Genomic DNA, 19561 nt, shown 5'->3' with positions numbered 1-19561 from the left:
TCGGAGCTTGCATAGCATGGCGTTATGAGGATGCGGGGTGAATGGTGAAAGGCGGAATTAAACTGAGGAGAGAGATGATTCGAGCATGAATGAGGTGGGGTATGAGATATCATGACATGCGGATTATGAGTGGAATCAATGTGGTTCTATCTTATTTATGCTGTTGTCTTTGTGCAAATGTGAAGATGTGATGAAGAGCCGTGCGCCTGACTGCGGTCGAAGTGAGATGGGATGGCTGACTAGGTTCTTGTTTCGGTGCATAGGAGGAGGAAAGAGACGATGATCAGACTGATAAGGAGAATCGGTTTCATATGTGCTAGAGTGGAAGGCAGAAAGTATACATAACGAATTGAATATTTTAATAGAACTTTCATTGTTCATTTTCATACGTTCTATATATATACTACATATATATAAGAGGGGAGAGTGTTGTTTCATAACTCGCTGATGGTGTGCATAACCCATCCAGCGCATAAAGATCGGCATCGTCATCATTATCTTGAGACAAAAGGAAAAAGAATCTAGAAATCAACGCTTTTGTTTCCCTGGCCAATTCCTATTGGACCTGCAAGGTGTGTGTGTGTGTGTGTGTGTGTGGGCGTACCATTTGGCGTGGGTGTCATCGCTGTAATTGTGTTGTGTGCATCGGAACTTCCGGCCTCGATCCATTCTTAACATTCCCGAACAAACAATCCAATCGGACTAGGGTTATAATCTTGGAACCAGCTCAGCTCAAAGTCGCCACCACTACAGACTTCATAGCTTAACGGTCCTTCCTCACAGGGCCCACTATCCACTGTCCAGCTGTGGCCAGGTGTCATCTGTACACTTGCGACCTGTGCCTCAGCCTCAGGTTTGTCATCCCAAGTCGACTGTTCTGTTACCGGACCATCAAGCCTAGTGATTGTGCACACTCCACTACCGGAGAGCTTGTAGTCTGACGTCTCGAGCTCGGACTTGAGGGGTAGCATGAAGATTGTGGAACAGGACTTTCCTGCCATGGAGGCGGGAATGTCGAAGTTGAAGAGGGTACAGGTTGTGGCAGAGACCTGGCCATTGTAGGATGATCCAGAGGGTTCAGAAGGACTGGAGGAGGAGACAGGGATTATGAGATGAGGGTATTCGTAAGGGCCGAAAAGGTCTTCGGGACAAGAGGGGTGTGACGGAGAGGACGGGGAGGGGGAGGCAGGAGGTGGTGAATGTGACGGAGGTTGAGGAGAGGACGAAGGCGGAGGAGGCGAAGGAGCTGGAGGCATCTCATCGGGACCCGAGGGTGTCTCTACAGGAGCTGGGTGGGACTCAACTGGAGCTGGATGGGACTCGACAGGGGCTGGATGAGATTCGACGGGAGCTGGATGGGACTCAACGGGAGCTGGCGGCGTTTCTGTGGGAGCTGGTGGGGGCTTGACGGGGGCTGAAGGTGTCTCGACAATGCCTGAGGGAGTCTCAGCGGGACCTGGGGGAGTCTCCGCAGGGTATGTTTCTTCTGCCGGGCTAGGCTCCTCCATGGTAGCTGTCATGGTAAGCGTAACAAGGCTAGAGGCGCTGCATGCCGAGGGTGGTGGAGCAGGCACTTCCGATGCTGGTCCAGTTGGCTTGGGAGGCTGCTCTGGCGCAGGATGTTCAGGTGCCGGAGGTTGCTCAGGTACCGGAGGATGTTCGGGCACTGGAGGCTGTTCGGGCACAGGCGGCTGCTCTGGCGCCGGAGGATGTTCGGGCACTGGAGGATGTTCGGGCACTGGAGGATGTTCGGGCACTGGAGGATGTTCGGGCACAGGAGGCTGCTCTGGTGCCGGAGGATGTTCGGGAGCAGGAGGTTGCTCTGGTGCTGGCGGTTGCTCTGATGCTGGCGGTTGCTCTGGCTTCGGGGGTTGCGCAGTCTCTTCAGGTTTGTCGGGCTGAGTTGGCGCTGGTCCGGTTGGATAAGGAGGCTGCTCACTAGTGGGAACCTCTGGAGGAGGAGCAGGCTTGGTCTCTGTTTCTGCAGGAGGGCTAGCAGCAGATGGAGCAGGACCGCTACCGGATCCGCAAGAACCAGCAGAGCCAAATGATATCTCGACACACTTCTCTTGGCCGGGAGCAGGTTTGGTGTAGACATTGTACTCACCCTCGTCATTGACGGGGCAAGCATAAAAGGTACCGTCTCCGTTGTATGTGATGACGCCATCGGGACCCATGGCAAAGCCGTCTGTGGGTGTAGCACCGACGTCACACTGGAACTGGGTTGTAGGAGGTGTCAAGATGCAACCTCTTCCGTTGGAATCGGTGAAGCCGCCATCGCTGTCTAGACAGTAACATCCGGTAGGGAGGCCGCTACCACCGACACGATTCTGACCGTCGTCAAGTTGGCCAAGGATTCCCGATGGACCACCGGAAGACTCGATTTGGAAGCATTGTGAAGTGTGCCGAATAACGAGAGCGTCAGCGCCAATACCAAACGCTGCGAAAAAAGAGATAGCAAATCTCATCTTAAATGAAAGGACGATGTCGAGATAAGATAGAAGGTATCCCATTCTTTAGAACGGCAAGCTGAGGCTTTAATGTACCTCCCACAAGGTTGGTGTACTGCGAAATTGGTCACGCCTGTTGTTCAGTAACTCAAGCCGCTACAACAGTGTGCATGTTGAGCTGCAAGCGAGTATCGGCCAAGTATTCTTTCATCATATGAGTAAAAATGATATCAGAACATGCAAGTTTGCGGAGTGCAATTACTCGTACCCCAGACGGCAGTAACTCCAATGGGCCTGCGTTCGCCTGTCTTGACCCTGTAGACGATGATGTTGACGGTGGAAATCATGGTGCTCTCAAGTAACAGCGAATGTTACCATTGGCAGCCGATAAAGAAAAGACCATAATAAGAAGGTTCCTAGTGACCAACAGCTCTGATATGTGGGGCACGATCGACAGGAACGCATTGCGCGAACGTTTCAGTGATGCATTGGTATTTTGACGGCTGTGTATCATCGTGGTTACGACCAGGATACTGTACAGGAGTTGTTCCTAAAGCCAAAGATCGATTCTTACATAATGAGGCTACGATTCGGGGCTGCAGCTCGTCACGAAGGAATTTTGGGGGGCAATGTAGATGACGATGATGTAGATGATGACTTTGGATGTAAAATGGCGACGAGAGGCGAACAGCTAAGGCCCCCGACTTAGTGACAAGAGCATTGCTAAGGCAGCTAGCTAGGTAAGGCTGCGTGTAGGGTGATTAAATTAGCTTTTCTTCGGCAGAAACAGGCCAAGAAGAATTTATGGGACAAACCGTTGACCAAAATTGATCCTTGCCATGTGAAAGTCATCGAGCATTCGCAACCGATGGTCCTACCAATGTTGAAGACAGCGACCGCATATTAAGACCTGAAGACTGATGACCGACAGGGTTCAAGTCTTCATGATTGAGTAGATCGATAACAGAAGAACAGAGGAAGAAATTTCAGTGTCCCCCCCCGCGTCCCTTCTGTCCAGCCTGCTGTGTCGGAACCCATCGGCGGTTGTATCTGTTATTAGCCCGGTAAAGATGCAACTATACCTCAGTATTATTGCTAGTACGCATATATTCGATATGATGCATAAATTACGCGTCACTTTGACTAGATCGAATCAAGGACATCAACCGGATGGCCGTTCTGCATGCATTCTATTAGAAGAGAACTATCCACGTCTGAACAAGGTAGTTGAAGTACCAGGAGTAGTGCAATGGCCCGGTTGCTCAAAACAAGCGGTTTGTGAGATGGAATGATATGTACTTGAGTTGACCCGTAATCATTTCGTGCCGTTCGCTATTGAAATGGGTTAGGCGAGTTAGTGACAAAGGTTCGCAATCGTATCCATCTCCGATCCATCCTAGTCTCATCATCTGTCGTTCCAGACATTCAGATCGACAATGCGGTCCCGATTTCGGGCGGTGGTTAGCTGCAGCAAACATGTGCGCGGGGGGATGTTGGGGTGAGGTCTGGACAAGGTCGGAGGCTCTTACCCTCACACGTTACATCATCGCCACTAAGCCCAATTCATCCTAGTCCGACGCATGCCATCGGAGGCTGAACATTGCGCGATACTAGAATGTGTATCTCAATGGATACACATATCTGAGATGTCGTGTGGTGAGTACTCAACAAAAAAATGTGTTGTGTAGATAAGATGGAACAATGAAACAGTTAGTTAAACAGATAGAGAATAGCTCGATGGGCAATGACTTGTCTAAGGAAAGCCACAGAACATCTTTACTCCCACACTCGCTTCGTAACGTTTTTAGGTAGGCATCAAGTGCGCATGTTCCGCCTCAACGATATCTTGTTTCACTATACTCCCGAGGTCGAATTACCAGTTAATAGGAGATCGCAGCTCCATCCATCCCACGGTTACAATACTCCACAACATATCTCCGCCGCACCAGCCATACCCTGCATGTGTGAAGTTCAATCCTGCTACCACAACAATACTAGTCACGTTCCTTATACTTTCACACCTCTCTCTCCCCAAGTGTATATCTTTGAATCACCTCACCGACTATTCATAGCGCAAGAGCGCAGTCACTTCCTGCACAACTATCACAGAGCAATCTACAATGTCAACATATTCTGCCTCCTTTCACTTGACTTCAAGCGTTCCACTTCCACCCCTGAGTAACCATTGAATAATTTCACGTCCAAACGCAACTACAACCACAAACACCCTTCACAACATCCAACCCCATCACACTAACCAACAACCCAAAACGAACGATGCGTCTCCCCAGCCTTGTCTTGTCTGCGCAAGCCCTAAATCCCTTATATCGTACCCACACCCACACCCACATTCACCCAGCCATCCAACCCAGCCATCTCTCCAGCACACAACAAAGAAGCCCCTCTTGCATATATTTACAAGGTTATCTCCCTCCACCAGCCCCAAAACCGCACTCCATCCCTTAATATCTCGCCCTGCCACCACCCTATCACGAGCAATTACAATCCCAGCAAAGCGCTTCCCTCCCCGCGCCATGCTCTCCCCTTCCCCTTCATCCCTCAACACCTGGCCTAGCACAGAGGTCGAAGACGCCTACTGGTCAGAAGAAGAGCTAATGGACGATTCGCGGCCAGGACGGCGTCTTACGAGCGATGACAATGGATTTAGGGCTTTTAGTATGGTTATTTGTTTGACTCGGTGGAGATATGTGGGCTATAGTGGAGATGCGTGTAGGGTTAAAGACGAGGATAAGCATCGGGGTGGTAGGTGTGAGCGATTTGAGTATGTAGGTGAGGGGATGCAGACCAGGGCACGAGGAGAGTGTGGGGGAGAAGGAGCGCATACGCGTGAAGAGGGTCGGCGAGATAGTGGGTCAGGTGTTGACAGCAAACAGTAGATCTGGTCAATGTGTTTCTAGTTACAGGAGAATTGTTTGTGTATGATTACAACGGAAAGAAAATTGTTGTATGCTAGTACGTTGGAATGAAAATGAGGCATGATGTGTTCCGGCGCTTGGACAACGCGATGCCAGTATTTGCAGAAATGATTACTTTTAGAGGAAAGCTCAGACCAAACTCTCGGCCAGCAGAGAATTCTGTCAACGGATATTCCAATGTTGATGATTAGCAAAGCGCATGGGTATCGTTGCTTAGGTAGGCGCCAAGTAAAGGAAAGAAAGAGAAGTCGTTTCAATAACAACAATGCAGAACTGAGTCTTGATCCGCAAGAAGAATGAACAAGAAAAAGGAAGTGTAGAAAGGAAAGCTATTCGTCGGTAGCGTTCATCTTTTTCATTTCGAGGCCAACTTCTTGGGTTCTGATGGCTTCGCCGTCGGGTCCCCTTCGTCCACCCTTTGTGAAGCCCCAGATGCCCACACCAGCGATGAGCCATGCAAGCAACATGAACGGGATCATGACGGCTCGACCAGCGATCTCGTCCGCACATTGCTTCCCATAGTCATCCTGAACCATGCCAACACCCTGGGCACGTTGAAGCTCGCACGTCCAGGTCTCGACGTCGAAGATGCCGGCGTCGTACCGCACGTAGGTTTGAGTGGCGTTTCTCCGAGAGGCAAGGACATTGATGTAGTTGTCGCGGAAATGCGATGAGTTGGCATGAGTGACGTAAATTGATACCAGAGCGAAGAGGACAACGATGGCATTAATAATGTGAAACATCATTATATTGCGACGGAATACATGTGATTGCGTCTGTGCAAACGTCAGCGGGAGCCTTGTCATCATCTGTTAAACGTACTCTATTACCCCTCTTCCAATCGGTCACAACAAATCCCAGATGTGCCGCTGCAATCAGGATGCTCATGGCGGCAGAGATGATGGTCAACTTCGCTGGTATCGCATACATCCTGCGTGGTAGAGTTGCCACGACGATTTCCTGTGCGGATTGCCCAGCTCCTTCTGACATTTGGAAGTCGAATCCCGTCATACGGTTATCCTCGATGAAGCTGTATGACTTTGCTTTAAATGTAACCACAGCTATCGAGATTGCAAAGAGCATAGTAAGGGAAATGCTGTATAACAGCCGCGACATGCGATGGTGCGGACATGAGTTGGTGTTGACGGGCTTATTGAAAACCGGCGAAGCATCTTTCTTTGTGGGAAGGAGTGATTTGATTTTGGCGGCCACCGGTGTGATTGTGAGTTTGACTTTGTCCATCTTGGCTTCTCACTCTTCCTTGATGGTGTTGCTTGGTAGCCACGGCGTCTTCGGTCCGATGAAGGCTAACTTGGCGTGATGACAGTGCTGTACAATATCGTTTGCCAAAGGTAGTTGCGAGGAAGGAGACAACCTTCCAGATGATGCAAAAAGGAATTACGGGACGGAACGAAATGACTGATGGTACTTGAGACCGAGAAAACGGTTACATATCATACAGTACCCGCTCAAACAAATTTCTCAGGATCTGCAGGCCTCAATAGCAGGCAGCATTGTACCCTCTTTTACTTGTGTTTCCTGCTGAAAGCCTTACCTGTCAATGCTAGCAAGCCGGCATGATAACGCCTGTCAAGGAATCGCTTGAGCGGTCCATTAGATTTCCGGTTCGTTTTTTGACTTTCTGCAATGTATCTGACAGGTGTAAAACAGCCGTTGTGATTGTGGATTGGTTATCGCACAGTAGCGCGACGGGAAGTGTGTGAGATGTGCAACGTGCACGGACCACTGACGGCACAGATATGGTTGTTGCGATGATGTAAGTATATTGCTCAGTGTTAGAGAGGTTCCTCTTCCTCCAACCAATCATGAAAAAAGAATAACCAATGGGTATATCAGCATTGCTATAGGCGATTGTGTGGTTTAAGAAGAGTCTCCGTTATCATGTGAAGCTCTTCTCAGCTTTTTGCATGACGGTGGGTATAGCCAGAGGCAGACATATATTGGGGCATACCGACGGCGATGTGCGGTTCTCACGTCACAGTTTTTAGAATATAGGAGGTGTGAAGAAGTGCGGCTATAGCGCGAACTGCGAAGTTGAATGTGTCCCAAGCAAGGGTATACGACAGTGATCTCGCATGAACAACAGTCGATATGTACCTCAGGCTCACACGCGATAAGCGAAGGGGTTTGTACCGATGGACTGGTATGCGGTGGGAAAGGTGTCAGTCGGCTCCTGGCCCTCCTCGGTCCTCGGCTGGTTGTCTGCGGCTGTCTCGTCTCAGAAGATACCGGTAGGATGTTTTCACGTCGGCGCCGACACGGTCCCGTGTACGGACGGTAAAGTGCAGACCCAAGGTTTGTTGATTAGCTAAGCAGTGCGCTGAAGGAAAAGTGACCGTGGATGGTGATGAATTGTGGTTGGAGGTGCCGTGATGGAGATTGTGGGTGATGGTGATGGTGATGTCAGACTTGTCCAAGCGCTAGTTTGAAAGTCGCGATCAGGCGTTGACGCGTCCCAACGACATCTCAACCAGCGACAATAATACAACTGTACGACTCGCCATGGCTTTTACCGCGCTCAACAACAAATCTTCAGCGCCCGTAGTACCAGTGCAGATACCCGCGCCTGCCCCTGTGCCAGAACCTCATCCACAGGAAATTGACGTCGCTTTCGTAAGCAACCACGAGCTGCGAAAGCGCGTGCATGCTGCCATAGGTATGCATTGTTATTGCGCTCTCAACAAACCGTATGCTTATGACCAGTAGACCAGAATCCTTCTCAAAGTACACTATTCCGCGACATATCCACGTACATACTCAATCAGGCGTCACAACCTGTCGATGAACCAGCGGCCAAGAAGCGCAAGCTCGAGGAGAACGATGTTCCGCAAAACAAGGCTCCAGCAACGAGCGGCACTTTGATCAGTGTCACAACGAAAGCATTCAAGACATTCCCCGGCGTTAGCTTTTCAATACCACAACGGAAAAGGTTCATTCTCGAGCTACTCGACAAAAAGGACGGCGGCATCAGGGCGATTGGCGCCAATGGCAGTGTCGAGTTTGCCATTGCGTGGAAAAACGTGGATCAGGTCCTTTGCCTGCCCATTCCAGAGAAGGCCAAGAAGCAGCACAACTTCGTCATCATCCCCGTCTACGGCGATGGAGTGGCACCAGTGCCCGATGAGCTCAAGGCTTCACCACCAGAGCCCATAGTTTGGACATTTGAGGAAGCGACAGGAAAGAACATCGTCGAAGGCGAGGACCCCGGGCCTGGACCAATGGCCGAGGCAATTCAGCACTGTCTAAAACAAGCAGGCACCGGCAAGCAGGTCATCTTTCCAGACGCCGATGAGTTTGCAAGTGCCGTGCCGGAAAGTCACAGGAAGGGCGAGAAAGCTTATCACGTCAAGGCGCATCGGGGAAGCAAAGAGGGTGTGTAACCATGTTTTTCGCCCCAAAACAGAGCCCGTACTGACATACGCTAGGTTACCTGTTTTTCACGGAAATCGGTATCCTCTACGGCTTCAAAAAGCCCCTTGCCTTCTTTGACTTTGCCGCGATAAACAGCATTTCCTACACCGCCGTTCTGCGCAATACGTTCAACCTTGTCATCACCACACCCACGGGAGACATCGAATTCGGTATGCTCGACCAGGCGAACTTTGCCGGCATCAACGACTATGTGCAGAAGCATGGACTGCAGGATGCGAGCTTAGCGGACGATCGACGAGCCAAGAAGCTGAATGTGAACAAAGTAGGAGGCAAGAAGGATGTAGCAAATGGCACTGAGCCCGAGGCTGCAGGCGAGGAGGAAGAGAGCGAGCTGCAGAAAGCGGAGAGAGAGTTACAGGACCAAGAAGACGACGAGGAAGAGGATGACGACTTTGACCCTGGAAGCGAAGGCGAAAGCGAAGGGTCTGGCTCTGACAGTGAGGACGAAGAAGGTGAAGGAGGTGAAGGGGTTTATGAAGAAGGCGATACCGTTGAAGGCGAATATGATGAAGCGGACGGCGATGAGATGGAACAATGAGATTTACATGGCCTGGAATAACCCTGTAGGCAAGCCTAATCACAACTTGCAGTACAACCGATATTGATGAAATCGCCCAACTGCCTAGATTGGTTCCCAGCATTGTTCGACATGTCAGTTATATGGCCTAGAGGACGCTTTGGTGTCAAAAGTGCTTATTTAGGCGACTACACAGGAACGATGGTCTAAAATAGGCCTCACAGAACATCCACCATGATCAAAAGTCCAAACACAACAACTCAGACTGGAGCCAGGCTGAAAGAGACAAGATGAGAGATCCTGCGGGGTGGCGACGAAACTATATTTGTGTGCTGCATGAAGAGAAAATAGCGATAGAGAACGAAATATCATCCGTTCGAATACTGTCACTCAACCGCACATTGATTGCCTTATGATTGCTTTATGCTATTCGTTTCTATTTGCTTATCTCTTCTATATTCTAAGAGACTCTTTCCTCTCCAAGGTGCATCCAAGCGCTTCACCGCTAACCATTAATATTCTCTTTCCCTTCTTCACTAATGCCCCTCTCACTTCGACTTCCTACTCTCAAAGCATCCGCCACACCCTCGGCCGCCACATTCGGCCTCTCAACCTGCGCCTCGCTTTGTGGATGCTCTGGTGGGTCAAACATCCTCATCTCATTATCGTCAAAATCTTGACCCGGGTTGACCGTCTGATAACCTCCCACCTTAACAAGCTTATACACAGCCCATGCCAACAAGGTCCCCATAACAGGTCCCGCCCAGTAAACATAATGGTAACTGGGGAAACTGCGTGTTACAACTGCTGGTCCCAGGCTGCGCGCGGGATTCAAGCTGCCGCCTGTGTAGAAAGCGCCCAGCAGTTCTGCGACGAAGAGGGAGAGGCCGATGCCGATGGGGGCGAGGAAGGTGGCTTTGTGTTTTTCGGCTGCTAGCATGAAGATTGTGAAGACGAGGAAAGAAGTCATGAACATTTCTAGGAAGACGCCTTGTGCGGGTGTCATGCCGGCCTGCAGGGTAGTGCTAGCGTTTAAGGGGCCAGGGAGGATGGCGGACACTACTGCAGCTGCAGCAATACCGGCAAGGAGTTGGGAGATGGTTAGAAAAATGGCGCGGGGGAAGGGGATGATGTTGATGAGATAGAGGCCAAGGGACACCTTGATTTGATTAATTTGGGCGTTGAATTGAGGTAGGGGGAACTTACGGTTGGATTGAAGAGGCCGCCACTCACGCGGAAGAAGATCCACACATTCACCATGAGACTGAATCCGAAGATCAAACTTATGTACAACAGTACGCTTGTGTTTGGTGCTGTTCCACTGCTAGACATCGCCTCTTGGCTGTTTTGAGCTATGCTTGTGCCTCCGAACGCGAAGAAGAGGAACATGAAGGTTCCCGCGAACTCAGAGGTTGCAGCAATCAACTCAATGCGCCATCGATTTGCCGTCTTCCACGAACTTCTAGCATCGCGGGACGATGTAGAGGATGGGTCTTTTCGATGTAGCGGGAGTATGTTTTTGAGTGCCATGACGGAACGGAGTTTGGACTTTAATTTATATAGGTAAGATATATCAGCGCTCGAGTTGCAAGTCAAGAAAGAGAACTAAATTACAATAACACGCGAGAAGCAGCGTTCCACAGAATCTCGACGATGGATGCGTAAGCAAGCAAAAGACGGGAGACACGAGTGAGGAGTAACGAGTTAGGAAGAATAAAACTAACGTTAAACCTACCTCCTGATTTCCCAGATGACTGACGTCTTTCCCAAAAAACTCCTCTCCCCCAGGCGGCAAACTCGGAATCCTTCGCTCGCAGATCATGCTCAATAATGGCTGCACTCCACACCACTCCATCACACCTCTCGCGTATCACGTTCGACTCTGCAGCTACGTCAACGCCACAATCGAGATGCGCACATTAAGTTGGCGAAGGTCTAGTCATGATGTAGGAAAAGGGAGTGATGATCCAGATATCACACGCAAGTCATGCGCGCATTGGCATTGACCGCGACGCGACATTTTTGGTCATGGACTATGACCGCGGCGGTGGGAGCATAGGGGGATACGAGGGCGTGATGGGAATTATCGCAGTCGTCAACGAGTCGTCATCGGTGTCGTGGGGGTGATCTTTCCTGAGCGTAGACTACGCTAACTGTTCTAGGCTTAGCATAAGTAGACTAGTGCAGATCTCGCCATCGCTGTAGGTTCGCGAAACTTCAACAATGCGCCTCTATCCAGTCGTCAAGATCTGTGGTCTTCCGTCGTTACTGTCGCATGATTTGCGGAATCTAGAACATCTTTTATGGCGATGCGGGAAGATGGCGAGCACACGGCAGTGTCCAAAGTCGCCATGGCCGACAGCTGGAGTCGATGTGGTCCATGGCAGCAGAGTACTCGACTATAAAACTATGCTATCAGCGGTTAGTGGTGCTTACTCAAGTCACCGGTAACAAAGCAATGCGGACATTTGATGTGAATGTGTAGACAAGTGGCGACTCAATTGACTAACGATATACTATCAAGAATCGCCAAAAACCCACGCAGATGACCTGGCCTGTTACCACAATCTACCAAAAGCCCAAATGGCTGCCTCCACCACTCTGCTCGCCCTTGATTCCAGTGGCCTGAACTATCTGGTTGACAAGCTACCGAAGTGTGGGTAGAGGAGTTGCGACGTATGTCGGCACGGTGGTGAACACCGGGCTGGGGGAGGGAAACACCATGGGAGAGCCTGCAGAAAGGGATGGGCGGCTCATGGGCGGCGTTGTACCCGTAATGGTGACCATCCTGGTGCTTGCACTGTCGGGAAAACAGTCGATACCGAACTGCCCCCCAGTACCATTCCTGCCACAGAAAAAAGCGTGTCGTTTGTTCACTAGTTCAATCTTCTTGATAAGCACCATCTTGTCCTGATCTTCATTCGATGTTTTGTTCTTGTTTCCGAAAGGTGTCTACTATTCCCATCCTGTTCCCAGCTCTCCAGCTGCATCTTCTTCGTCTGAAAGGTCTTCGCAGAGGTTGTGTGCCGTGTCCTCAACACACCAATCGTCACCCGATAGACAAGGGAAACCATTGAGAGCCTCGGAAGAGTTGACATGGTATCCAAACTTGCGCTCGACGAGCGCATAGATTGTGTCGATGATGCATTCAGGTCCATTGCATGGGCCTTGATGTTCGATACCCGTAGAGGCATTGGTAGACCAACAGGTTGAGTTCGTCGTTTCCTGGGTTTTTATCTGAACTATAGGAGCTCTAGTGGTCTCGGGGGTCGAAGAAACTGTATCTTGAAGTTTCAAGGAAGTCTCAGTCAGTTCGGGATCTGTGAGCTGCCGCGGTCTTAATTCGTATGACCCATGCGCATTGGGCACGCAGCCAATACTCCAAGCCTCCTTCATTCCCTTTACAGGTTTATCATCTGCTTGCAGTTCTAAAATGGTCTCCCAACTACCTCCTTTACTGCATTTATGTTCGCCTCTACACATCTTTCCGTAATTTCCGAAGTTGTACCAGTTGCCAACTCTGATCGCTTTTTGGGTATAGAACATAGTCCACTGATTGGAGCTTCCCCATTTCGCCGCGTCTGCTTTGTTAGGAGCATCGCATTGGCGAGGAGCATTTATGCCTTTTTTAGTGTCGATGGCAGTAATGGCCTCGCCAAACCAACTACGGCAAATGGGCAGGTGAAACTCCCCAGGTACATTGCCATAGTCCGTGAGAAGCTGGATATCGGTCTTCGGGTTACCATCCGAGGATCTTTTCTCCGGATCGCCTTGCCTAGGGTCAACTATCTCTTCCCACCAGAATGACGACCGTACTACGTCGCTCAGGTGAATCCCGTGGAACTCTTCTTTTCCCTTTAAGAGTTGCATGCTGGGAGGCTCTCGAATTTTCTCGTCGTCGTAATGTGTGATTGCCTGGATCCAGTAAGAGTGATCGGGGCGCTCTTCTAAACACACTTTGTTCTCTGGCGGCCCACGATTGTCAAGGCTGCAATCGTTCTGATAGGCCATACTCTCTACAACGAAGACGCCTTCAAATCTCCTACAAGTCATTAGAACACCTTGGAAACCTTGGCTTTAATTTGGGAGTGGCATACCATAAAGTGTTGATGATGAGTGCGCAGGATCTCATCTCTAATTAGAAATCAACCATTCTTCGAAAGTAGGGACTAGCCCCATTAAAGAAGGATTCTTTGTACAGTTGCACAATATTTTTTCCATTTGACGAGTCTCCTGAGACGAGAGACTCCATCCCGGTCTTGGTTACCGCAGTGGCGTGCATGTCAAGTTCGGCAAAGGTTGCCCTAAATGCGGCTAAAGTCATATCATATCCATGCTTGACCGTATTAGCTTCAGAAGAATCTTTGGTGCGACATTTCTTACAAATCTGTCTTGTGATTGATATGTTTAGTATACTTGTGCTTCGCCACTAATTTTCCGACGCTCAGAAGATTACTAAGGACCAGCCACTCTTCTGATAGGTGTGTTAAACCCAGGGTTATTCTCTCTTTAGCTTGGATACTTACTGGTCAACTGCGTTATATGTGTGTCCTGCAGAACGTGAAGTCCTTCCGATGAGGCTATGCTAGCCGCTCCCAGTCTTTGCACGAACATCAGGGGGCGTTGTATAACTGCCGCTAATCTCGATGCTTCCCCAAGCTTTTGAACGCCTAATGCCACTTCTGCTGGAACGAGAGCGGCAAGAGAGGAACCAAAGGAGACAATGGCGAGAATGACAGCAAAGATTTCAACCCCTAATTTGATATATTTCTCCTTTTTCTTTTTCTTTCTCTTTATCAACAGCACGCGTTTGTTGTTTATCAGCATATGTGAAGGCTTTCGTAAGGCCGTCTATGTTCGCATGCATGTGACGAAAGTGATCTTGAGCAGCTTCGTTCGACTAGACTCCGCAACAATCAATTCAATCCGGTCACTCTCCTAGACCCACTTACCTATCTAGGTAGGGCTTAAACTCCTATAGGTAACTACTAGGCTTAAAGCGGTAATCAATCAATCCAATCTGAACCTTCTAGGACCCACTTAATTGATTGTTGCGGACTGTGCGTTCGACACATGATACATGTGATCGAGACCGGAAACGAATTCAAAAAATAACATAGCTCGACTTTTCACAGTCAGGTCATGCTTTTCTCCGATATCTTTGCAGCTTGGGGCCTTTACATAATTAGCTTGATGGGATGCGTATAATAGATATAATGCAATACTGACTCTACACATGCCTAAACTATCACAAACCATGCTGCTAGGTGGAGCGTTTGGTGCATACCGCTTTAACATGTAGGCAGGAAATGTCAACTCATCTCGCTGGATTCTGTTCTCTTGCTTTTGCAGTTATTTATAGTCGCGAAATTTTGTGTTTAGCCAATCATAATCATCATCGAGGTTAGCTTTCCATAGATCCAAGCTGGGTTTCTGAAATCCGCAATCGTTATGCCATTCACGAGTATCTTCGGTATTGTTGCAATAAGGATTTTACATGCAGTCTTCGGTTTTTCGGTCATTCTGACGTGAAGCAATGTTTGAAGATGCAACAGCCAGGATGATATGTCCGAGGAGCAAGAGTTTACTCCAGAGGAATATCCACATCCTGGAATTTGGCAATGCAGATGAATATAGGAGCCTCAGGGCTGTCGTTTAGGATATATCTGGTCGTCTGAAAATGAATGAGTTTATGAGGTAATGACCACAAAATTCGTGCCGAAAGATCACATATATATATATTGTGGTGTAGTAGCTTGTCACGTGTTCGGCGTTAGGTAATCGGCGCTAGGGTTGAGTATTTTAGGACGACTCCACATAGAGGAGCCCGACATCTTATTGTACACCATTCTTAATACTACCGATTGTTACTCGGATACCTTCTTGTTCTCTACTCTCTACCGATTGCGGGTCGGCAGCCTCTCTTCTGACTATCCTTCTACCACAATATTCATAGTAGATAGCTACTTGATTCCTTGTTGTTATCTGTTGAGATGCAGGGAATGCTTCTCATGATGCTCGCTTAAACGCAATCCTGCGACCCTCCCCATCTAACGCCAAAACGGTGAGCTCATTCATACATTGCTTCGTGGATCAGGGTACCTGATGAAGGTGGAGAAACGTGCGTGAACTTGTTGTATTGGAGCTACGGGAGGAGGGAGAATATCTATGGTGCGCGCACGGAGCAGCTGACTAATCAGTGCTTGGCCAATCAGAGCACGGGAAGCCTGATTCACCGTGAATACTAGTGAAGGCTCTCACCGCGTCTCGACAGTACCAGGGTACCAGGGTCCTTTTCCATGGTGTTCTTGTCATCCTATGTAGTGAAATTTGCGAAGGCCAAGTTCCATGGGCGAACTACCTGTGCTTGGCCGTTTATGGTGCCCTGACATCGGGATGTTAACCTTACCTAGGTATGACCCAGGCTATTCTTGACCATGAACCCGTGCAAGACTCATTTATGCAAGTTCACGTATGTCGCGCAAGGAAGAGCGAGCGGTCTCAGCTAGAGCGGGGTTCTCAACACCTGCAGGTCAGTCCCCTGCATACCTAGCTACCGGTACCTGGTAGGTAGGAGCTCCGGCATACTCAGATGAGGTTAGCCCGAAGCCTGCATATTATCGATTCAATACCGGAGGTCTCCCATACGCTATTGATTGGGCTAGAATTTATTGGGTGCAGAGATGCTCGATTGGAGGTTTGAAGTAGATGTGAACGTTCGTCTAGTAGTAAGATACGGATGGATTCAACATCTCCGTGTCCGGGGAATTCCAATTGGGAGCGTGTAATCTCTGCCTCTAGAGGACCCCATCATAGATGTCTTATGCGAACGTCAAATGATACCTCCATTGTATCTAATGCTAGTCATGTCGACAGTTGGATGGTTGGACAATATTGTAGATTTAGTATCTTCTTCACGGCTGTATGCGCACTCAGGTATGCTACACGTTCGTTTTAAACTTGGAGTTGGAAATTACAAAAAGGTTAGCCAAGAATACGATCGACTTTATGCAACCATACCTAATCTTCAAGACTCTGCTTGTGCGTAGCCTACCCAACTGGGTCTATTAACTAGCAATGTGGTTCCAGAACGTCTGCCATTTGAGCGGCACACGGGAGGAGCGATTCCTACCGCTCTTTGCTTTATTGTAGCCGCTATCCCGAGTTTAAGCAACGAAGTTTGGGACCCAGACTTTTCCTTAGCATCAACTATCATCCAAGTTTGATGATAAAGATGTGCCCTCCACTGCTGGAGGCAGACGCATTGCTTGTCACCAAACTGATCACCTTCACGATATTTTGCTGTACTATCAAGAGCCATCTGACATCCTCTACCCTGACGGCGTAATAATATCGTTCTCTCAACATGAGGTCCCTACTGCTACTCTGCGTCTGTTTCACAGTCGTTCTTGGTTTGCCGTTGCATTGTTGTCGTTTGCCTTGGTGGCATGATGATGATAAATATGAGGACAAGGATGACAAGGATGACAAGGTATGGACTGGGTACATTTCAATGATCAGTGTCTCAAAGACTGACAAAACAAAGCCTTCCAAGCCTTTCATACCGGTTCTCACACCACGTACACGAATTACCCTTACGTTACAACCACCGCGACAGCTCTTCCTAGGTCCGCAGTCTACAGTGAACACTATTTGAGTAGCTGTGTCGGGGATTGCAACGCTGATATCGCCACGAACACGACGAAGATTTTCGAACTGCCATCTATGGACCAGGTGCAGCCCGCCGACGTCAAGTACCTTGACTGTATCGAGCCCCTCGTCGATTGTTTCAAGCCGTGTCGCGCAAACTATACCGAATTCATGAAAACCTGGCCCCCGCCAGAATCAAAGGACCACATTACATTCACTTCGCCGGAACTCGCCACCTGTCTCGTGTCCTGCGGCACTGACGCCAGTATCAATACAGGCAAGGTTATGGAGGACAGCAAATTGAACTCCACTGAGTTCAAGAAGTATGGTCTTGTCTCGCTATGCACTAAAACGCTTGTCGTGTGCAGTCAGACATGTCTGAACACTTACAACAAGGCAGTAATGTCCTTTGATAAAGACCATTCGCGTCTTTGAAGAGAGCTAGATACCAATTAGTGGTGATATATTGATATCTCAAACTGAATGGGGATGCTCTCGGCAGAATGTCGGAATGATTTACAAAAGTACAATTTGGAACTTGCTTAAAGTCTTTGATGTGTTTATATTTAGAGAATACGATGCAATTTTTGTTCGACAATGAGTTCCTTTGTTGTCGTGAATCTTTTCGATGTCCCGAATGCATAAAAATTACATGATAGGAAGCGTCTCATACCAGATAGGCGAATATGCTTACATTGGAATTTAGCGAGGGCATGCCCAACAATATGCGAGAGGTCGTAATCTTCAAAGCCGCTTCTTCTAGTATGGATGCAGGAGGACCAATGGTACAGCCTCTCCTGCAGGCTCGCGGGCCGGCCAAACCCAATGTGCTGACCAACGCAACGCGTAGCTGTTGATTCCATGGGGTGATTGAAGATATCCGGACGTATATTTCTTGATAAGATGATTGTATCGCTAGTCATTATTTGCTTACCGACCGCTCCCAAAATGCATAGCCTCTTCTTTCGACCTCGGTTCTGTTGCCGACACCTACCTATGCACAAAGCTCAACTTCATGTTCCGATAGCCACCGTCAAAATCTCGCGTTCAGTGCGGTCCGCTTGGATGCATGTCGGCTGTATGTCGGCTGTTCTGCCCTTTGTTGCTGATTGTTTCTTAGTCCAGCGGTAGCATTTGTTCATCCCGATACGGAGACCCCATCTTTGAGCTACCGAGAATCTCCAATCACAAACATATCCCAAACGCGTTGTTCTGCTTCAGATTCCTGTAATGGTACGCACGAACGAACGGTGTATAGCAGATTTACGTCTTTTTATTTTGCGTTGACCATCACCTCCCCTTCCTTTTCCCAGGGGCTCGGTTTTCTACTTTCTTTTAAGCGCAACCTACGGTACCCAGGGGACACGCTGCTCCTACGCAAGGTCCCTGGTTATTACGGGTTGACCCTGAACCATCGTCATGATTCCACGTACTCTCATAGGGTACTCGCACCTTGAAAGCGCCCGTCCCAGATAGAGCTTGCTCTGATCCCTAGGCCGATCTCGACCGCGGATTTACTCTCCGCATTTGGTATTGTTTCGATCTGAAATCAAATATTTGTTGTCTATATCCCCAGTCGGAACTTGGTACTTCTGCAGGCTTGTGAGAAGAGTTTTCCGAAGTTACGGGGGAGGCCGCGACGAGGCGCTTGCGCGGCAACAAGACGTACCCTTGGACGCATCCGCTTTGATACTACTACCAGGCTATTGCTATCTAAATGACTTTAGATGGGGTCAGTACTCTTGTACTTTGATGTCTCGATGTCCCCATGAGACACTTGAACAGCCCGCGTAGCCATGCAATTCGATGGTGTGCGTGTCTTCCATCCTGCCTGACGCAATCCTCCTCACGCTAAGCAACCGTCATCTTCCCGCCCACGTGTCTTGAATCGCTTTTTCTGCAAAACAACTCGGCTTCTCAAACCGCCGATGCACGTTTCCACTTCTCTTTCATCCTCCCCTCGGTCATCTTCATGCACTGCCTTCCTACTCCCGTACCATCGAAAAAGTCTCACTCAGCTCCTCACATCATCGCCCTAATGTCTCGGCAAACCCACGGCGATCGTCGAGCGCCACCCGGCTCCCCAGGGTAATACCCGAACGCTGACTATGCATCTCCGCATCACAGCGAGAACTTCCGCTGTCATGGAAGCATGCAGGGCAAATGGCAACCCACCTGTGATAGCTCAGGGTCCATCAAATGAGATATTATTAGGAACCGACGTGTAGGCAGTCGGGATGGGAGAGGCTACTCCGTGGTGTAGACTGCGGTCGTGGAACGTCGGTGGTTTGGGCGACTGACATGCCGATGCTTTTTGGAGACTTTGTAGTGGTGTGTCAGAGGAGCGGGTGGTTATCGCTGCCGTCTTACGACCTCGCCTTGGACTTGGGGGACTGCGGATGCTGCGCAAGGTGCTCTTGCGCAAGGCCTCTTGTTGCAGATGAAATCGATGTAACAGTTGCTTCTTGCCCAAATCCTGCAATCTGAATGCAATTGCAAAGATCTGAACATTTCCCACCTTTTCTCCTGTAGTCCATATACATTCCCTCCGTATA

The 19561-nt window shown here is 49.2% G+C and overlaps 7 protein-coding genes across 7 annotated transcripts; 3 read left to right on the top strand and 4 right to left on the bottom strand.

Annotated features, from left to right (window-relative positions):
• Window positions 1-521: 521 nt before the first annotated feature.
• On the bottom strand, window positions 522-2468 carry PtrM4_091920 (uncharacterized protein; the record flags this gene model as incomplete). The annotated part of the gene is made up of 3 exons (XM_066106974.1): window positions 522-565; window positions 890-1277; window positions 1410-2468. The coding sequence occupies 3 exons, from the start codon at window positions 2466-2468 to the stop codon at window positions 522-524; spliced, it is 1491 nt and encodes a 496-aa protein (XP_065962642.1).
• Window positions 2469-5715: 3247 nt separating this feature from the next.
• Window positions 5716-6628, bottom strand: PtrM4_091910 (uncharacterized protein; the record flags this gene model as incomplete). The annotated part of the gene is made up of 2 exons (XM_001934368.1): window positions 5716-6162; window positions 6209-6628. 2 exons carry the CDS (start codon window positions 6626-6628, stop codon window positions 5716-5718), a joined length of 867 nt encoding a protein of 288 aa, XP_001934403.1.
• A 1281-nt stretch (window positions 6629-7909) lies between these two features.
• Window positions 7910-9377, top strand: PtrM4_091900 (histone chaperone protein; the record flags this gene model as incomplete). The annotated part of the gene is made up of 3 exons (XM_066106973.1): window positions 7910-8063; window positions 8114-8779; window positions 8833-9377. 3 exons carry the CDS (start codon window positions 7910-7912, stop codon window positions 9375-9377), a joined length of 1365 nt encoding a protein of 454 aa, XP_065962641.1.
• Window positions 9378-9861: 484 nt separating this feature from the next.
• PtrM4_091890 (GlpF, Glycerol uptake facilitator and related permease (Major Intrinsic Protein Family)) lies at window positions 9862-10886 on the bottom strand (the record flags this gene model as incomplete). The annotated part of the gene is made up of 2 exons (XM_001934370.2): window positions 9862-10515; window positions 10563-10886. The coding sequence occupies 2 exons, from the start codon at window positions 10884-10886 to the stop codon at window positions 9862-9864; spliced, it is 978 nt and encodes a 325-aa protein (XP_001934405.2).
• A 1425-nt stretch (window positions 10887-12311) lies between these two features.
• PtrM4_091880 (uncharacterized protein) lies at window positions 12312-13226 on the bottom strand (the record flags this gene model as incomplete). The annotated part of the gene is made up of 1 exon (XM_001934371.2): window positions 12312-13226. One exon carries the CDS (start codon window positions 13224-13226, stop codon window positions 12312-12314), a length of 915 nt encoding a protein of 304 aa, XP_001934406.2.
• Window positions 13227-16722: 3496 nt separating this feature from the next.
• Window positions 16723-17013, top strand: PtrM4_091870 (uncharacterized protein; the record flags this gene model as incomplete). The annotated part of the gene is made up of 2 exons (XM_066106972.1): window positions 16723-16848; window positions 16903-17013. 2 exons carry the CDS (start codon window positions 16723-16725, stop codon window positions 17011-17013), a joined length of 237 nt encoding a protein of 78 aa, XP_065962640.1.
• A 68-nt stretch (window positions 17014-17081) lies between these two features.
• On the top strand, window positions 17082-17441 carry PtrM4_091860 (uncharacterized protein; the record flags this gene model as incomplete). The annotated part of the gene is made up of 1 exon (XM_001934372.2): window positions 17082-17441. The coding sequence occupies one exon, from the start codon at window positions 17082-17084 to the stop codon at window positions 17439-17441; it is 360 nt and encodes a 119-aa protein (XP_001934407.1).
• Between the last annotated feature and the right edge of the window lie 2120 nt (window positions 17442-19561).

The sequence above is a fragment of the Pyrenophora tritici-repentis genome, chromosome 4 (genome assembly GCF_003171515.1).
Source record: "Pyrenophora tritici-repentis strain M4 chromosome 4, whole genome shotgun sequence".
Taxonomy (NCBI): domain Eukaryota; kingdom Fungi; phylum Ascomycota; class Dothideomycetes; order Pleosporales; family Pleosporaceae; genus Pyrenophora; species Pyrenophora tritici-repentis.
This window is presented reverse-complemented; position numbering and strand designations above follow the sequence as displayed.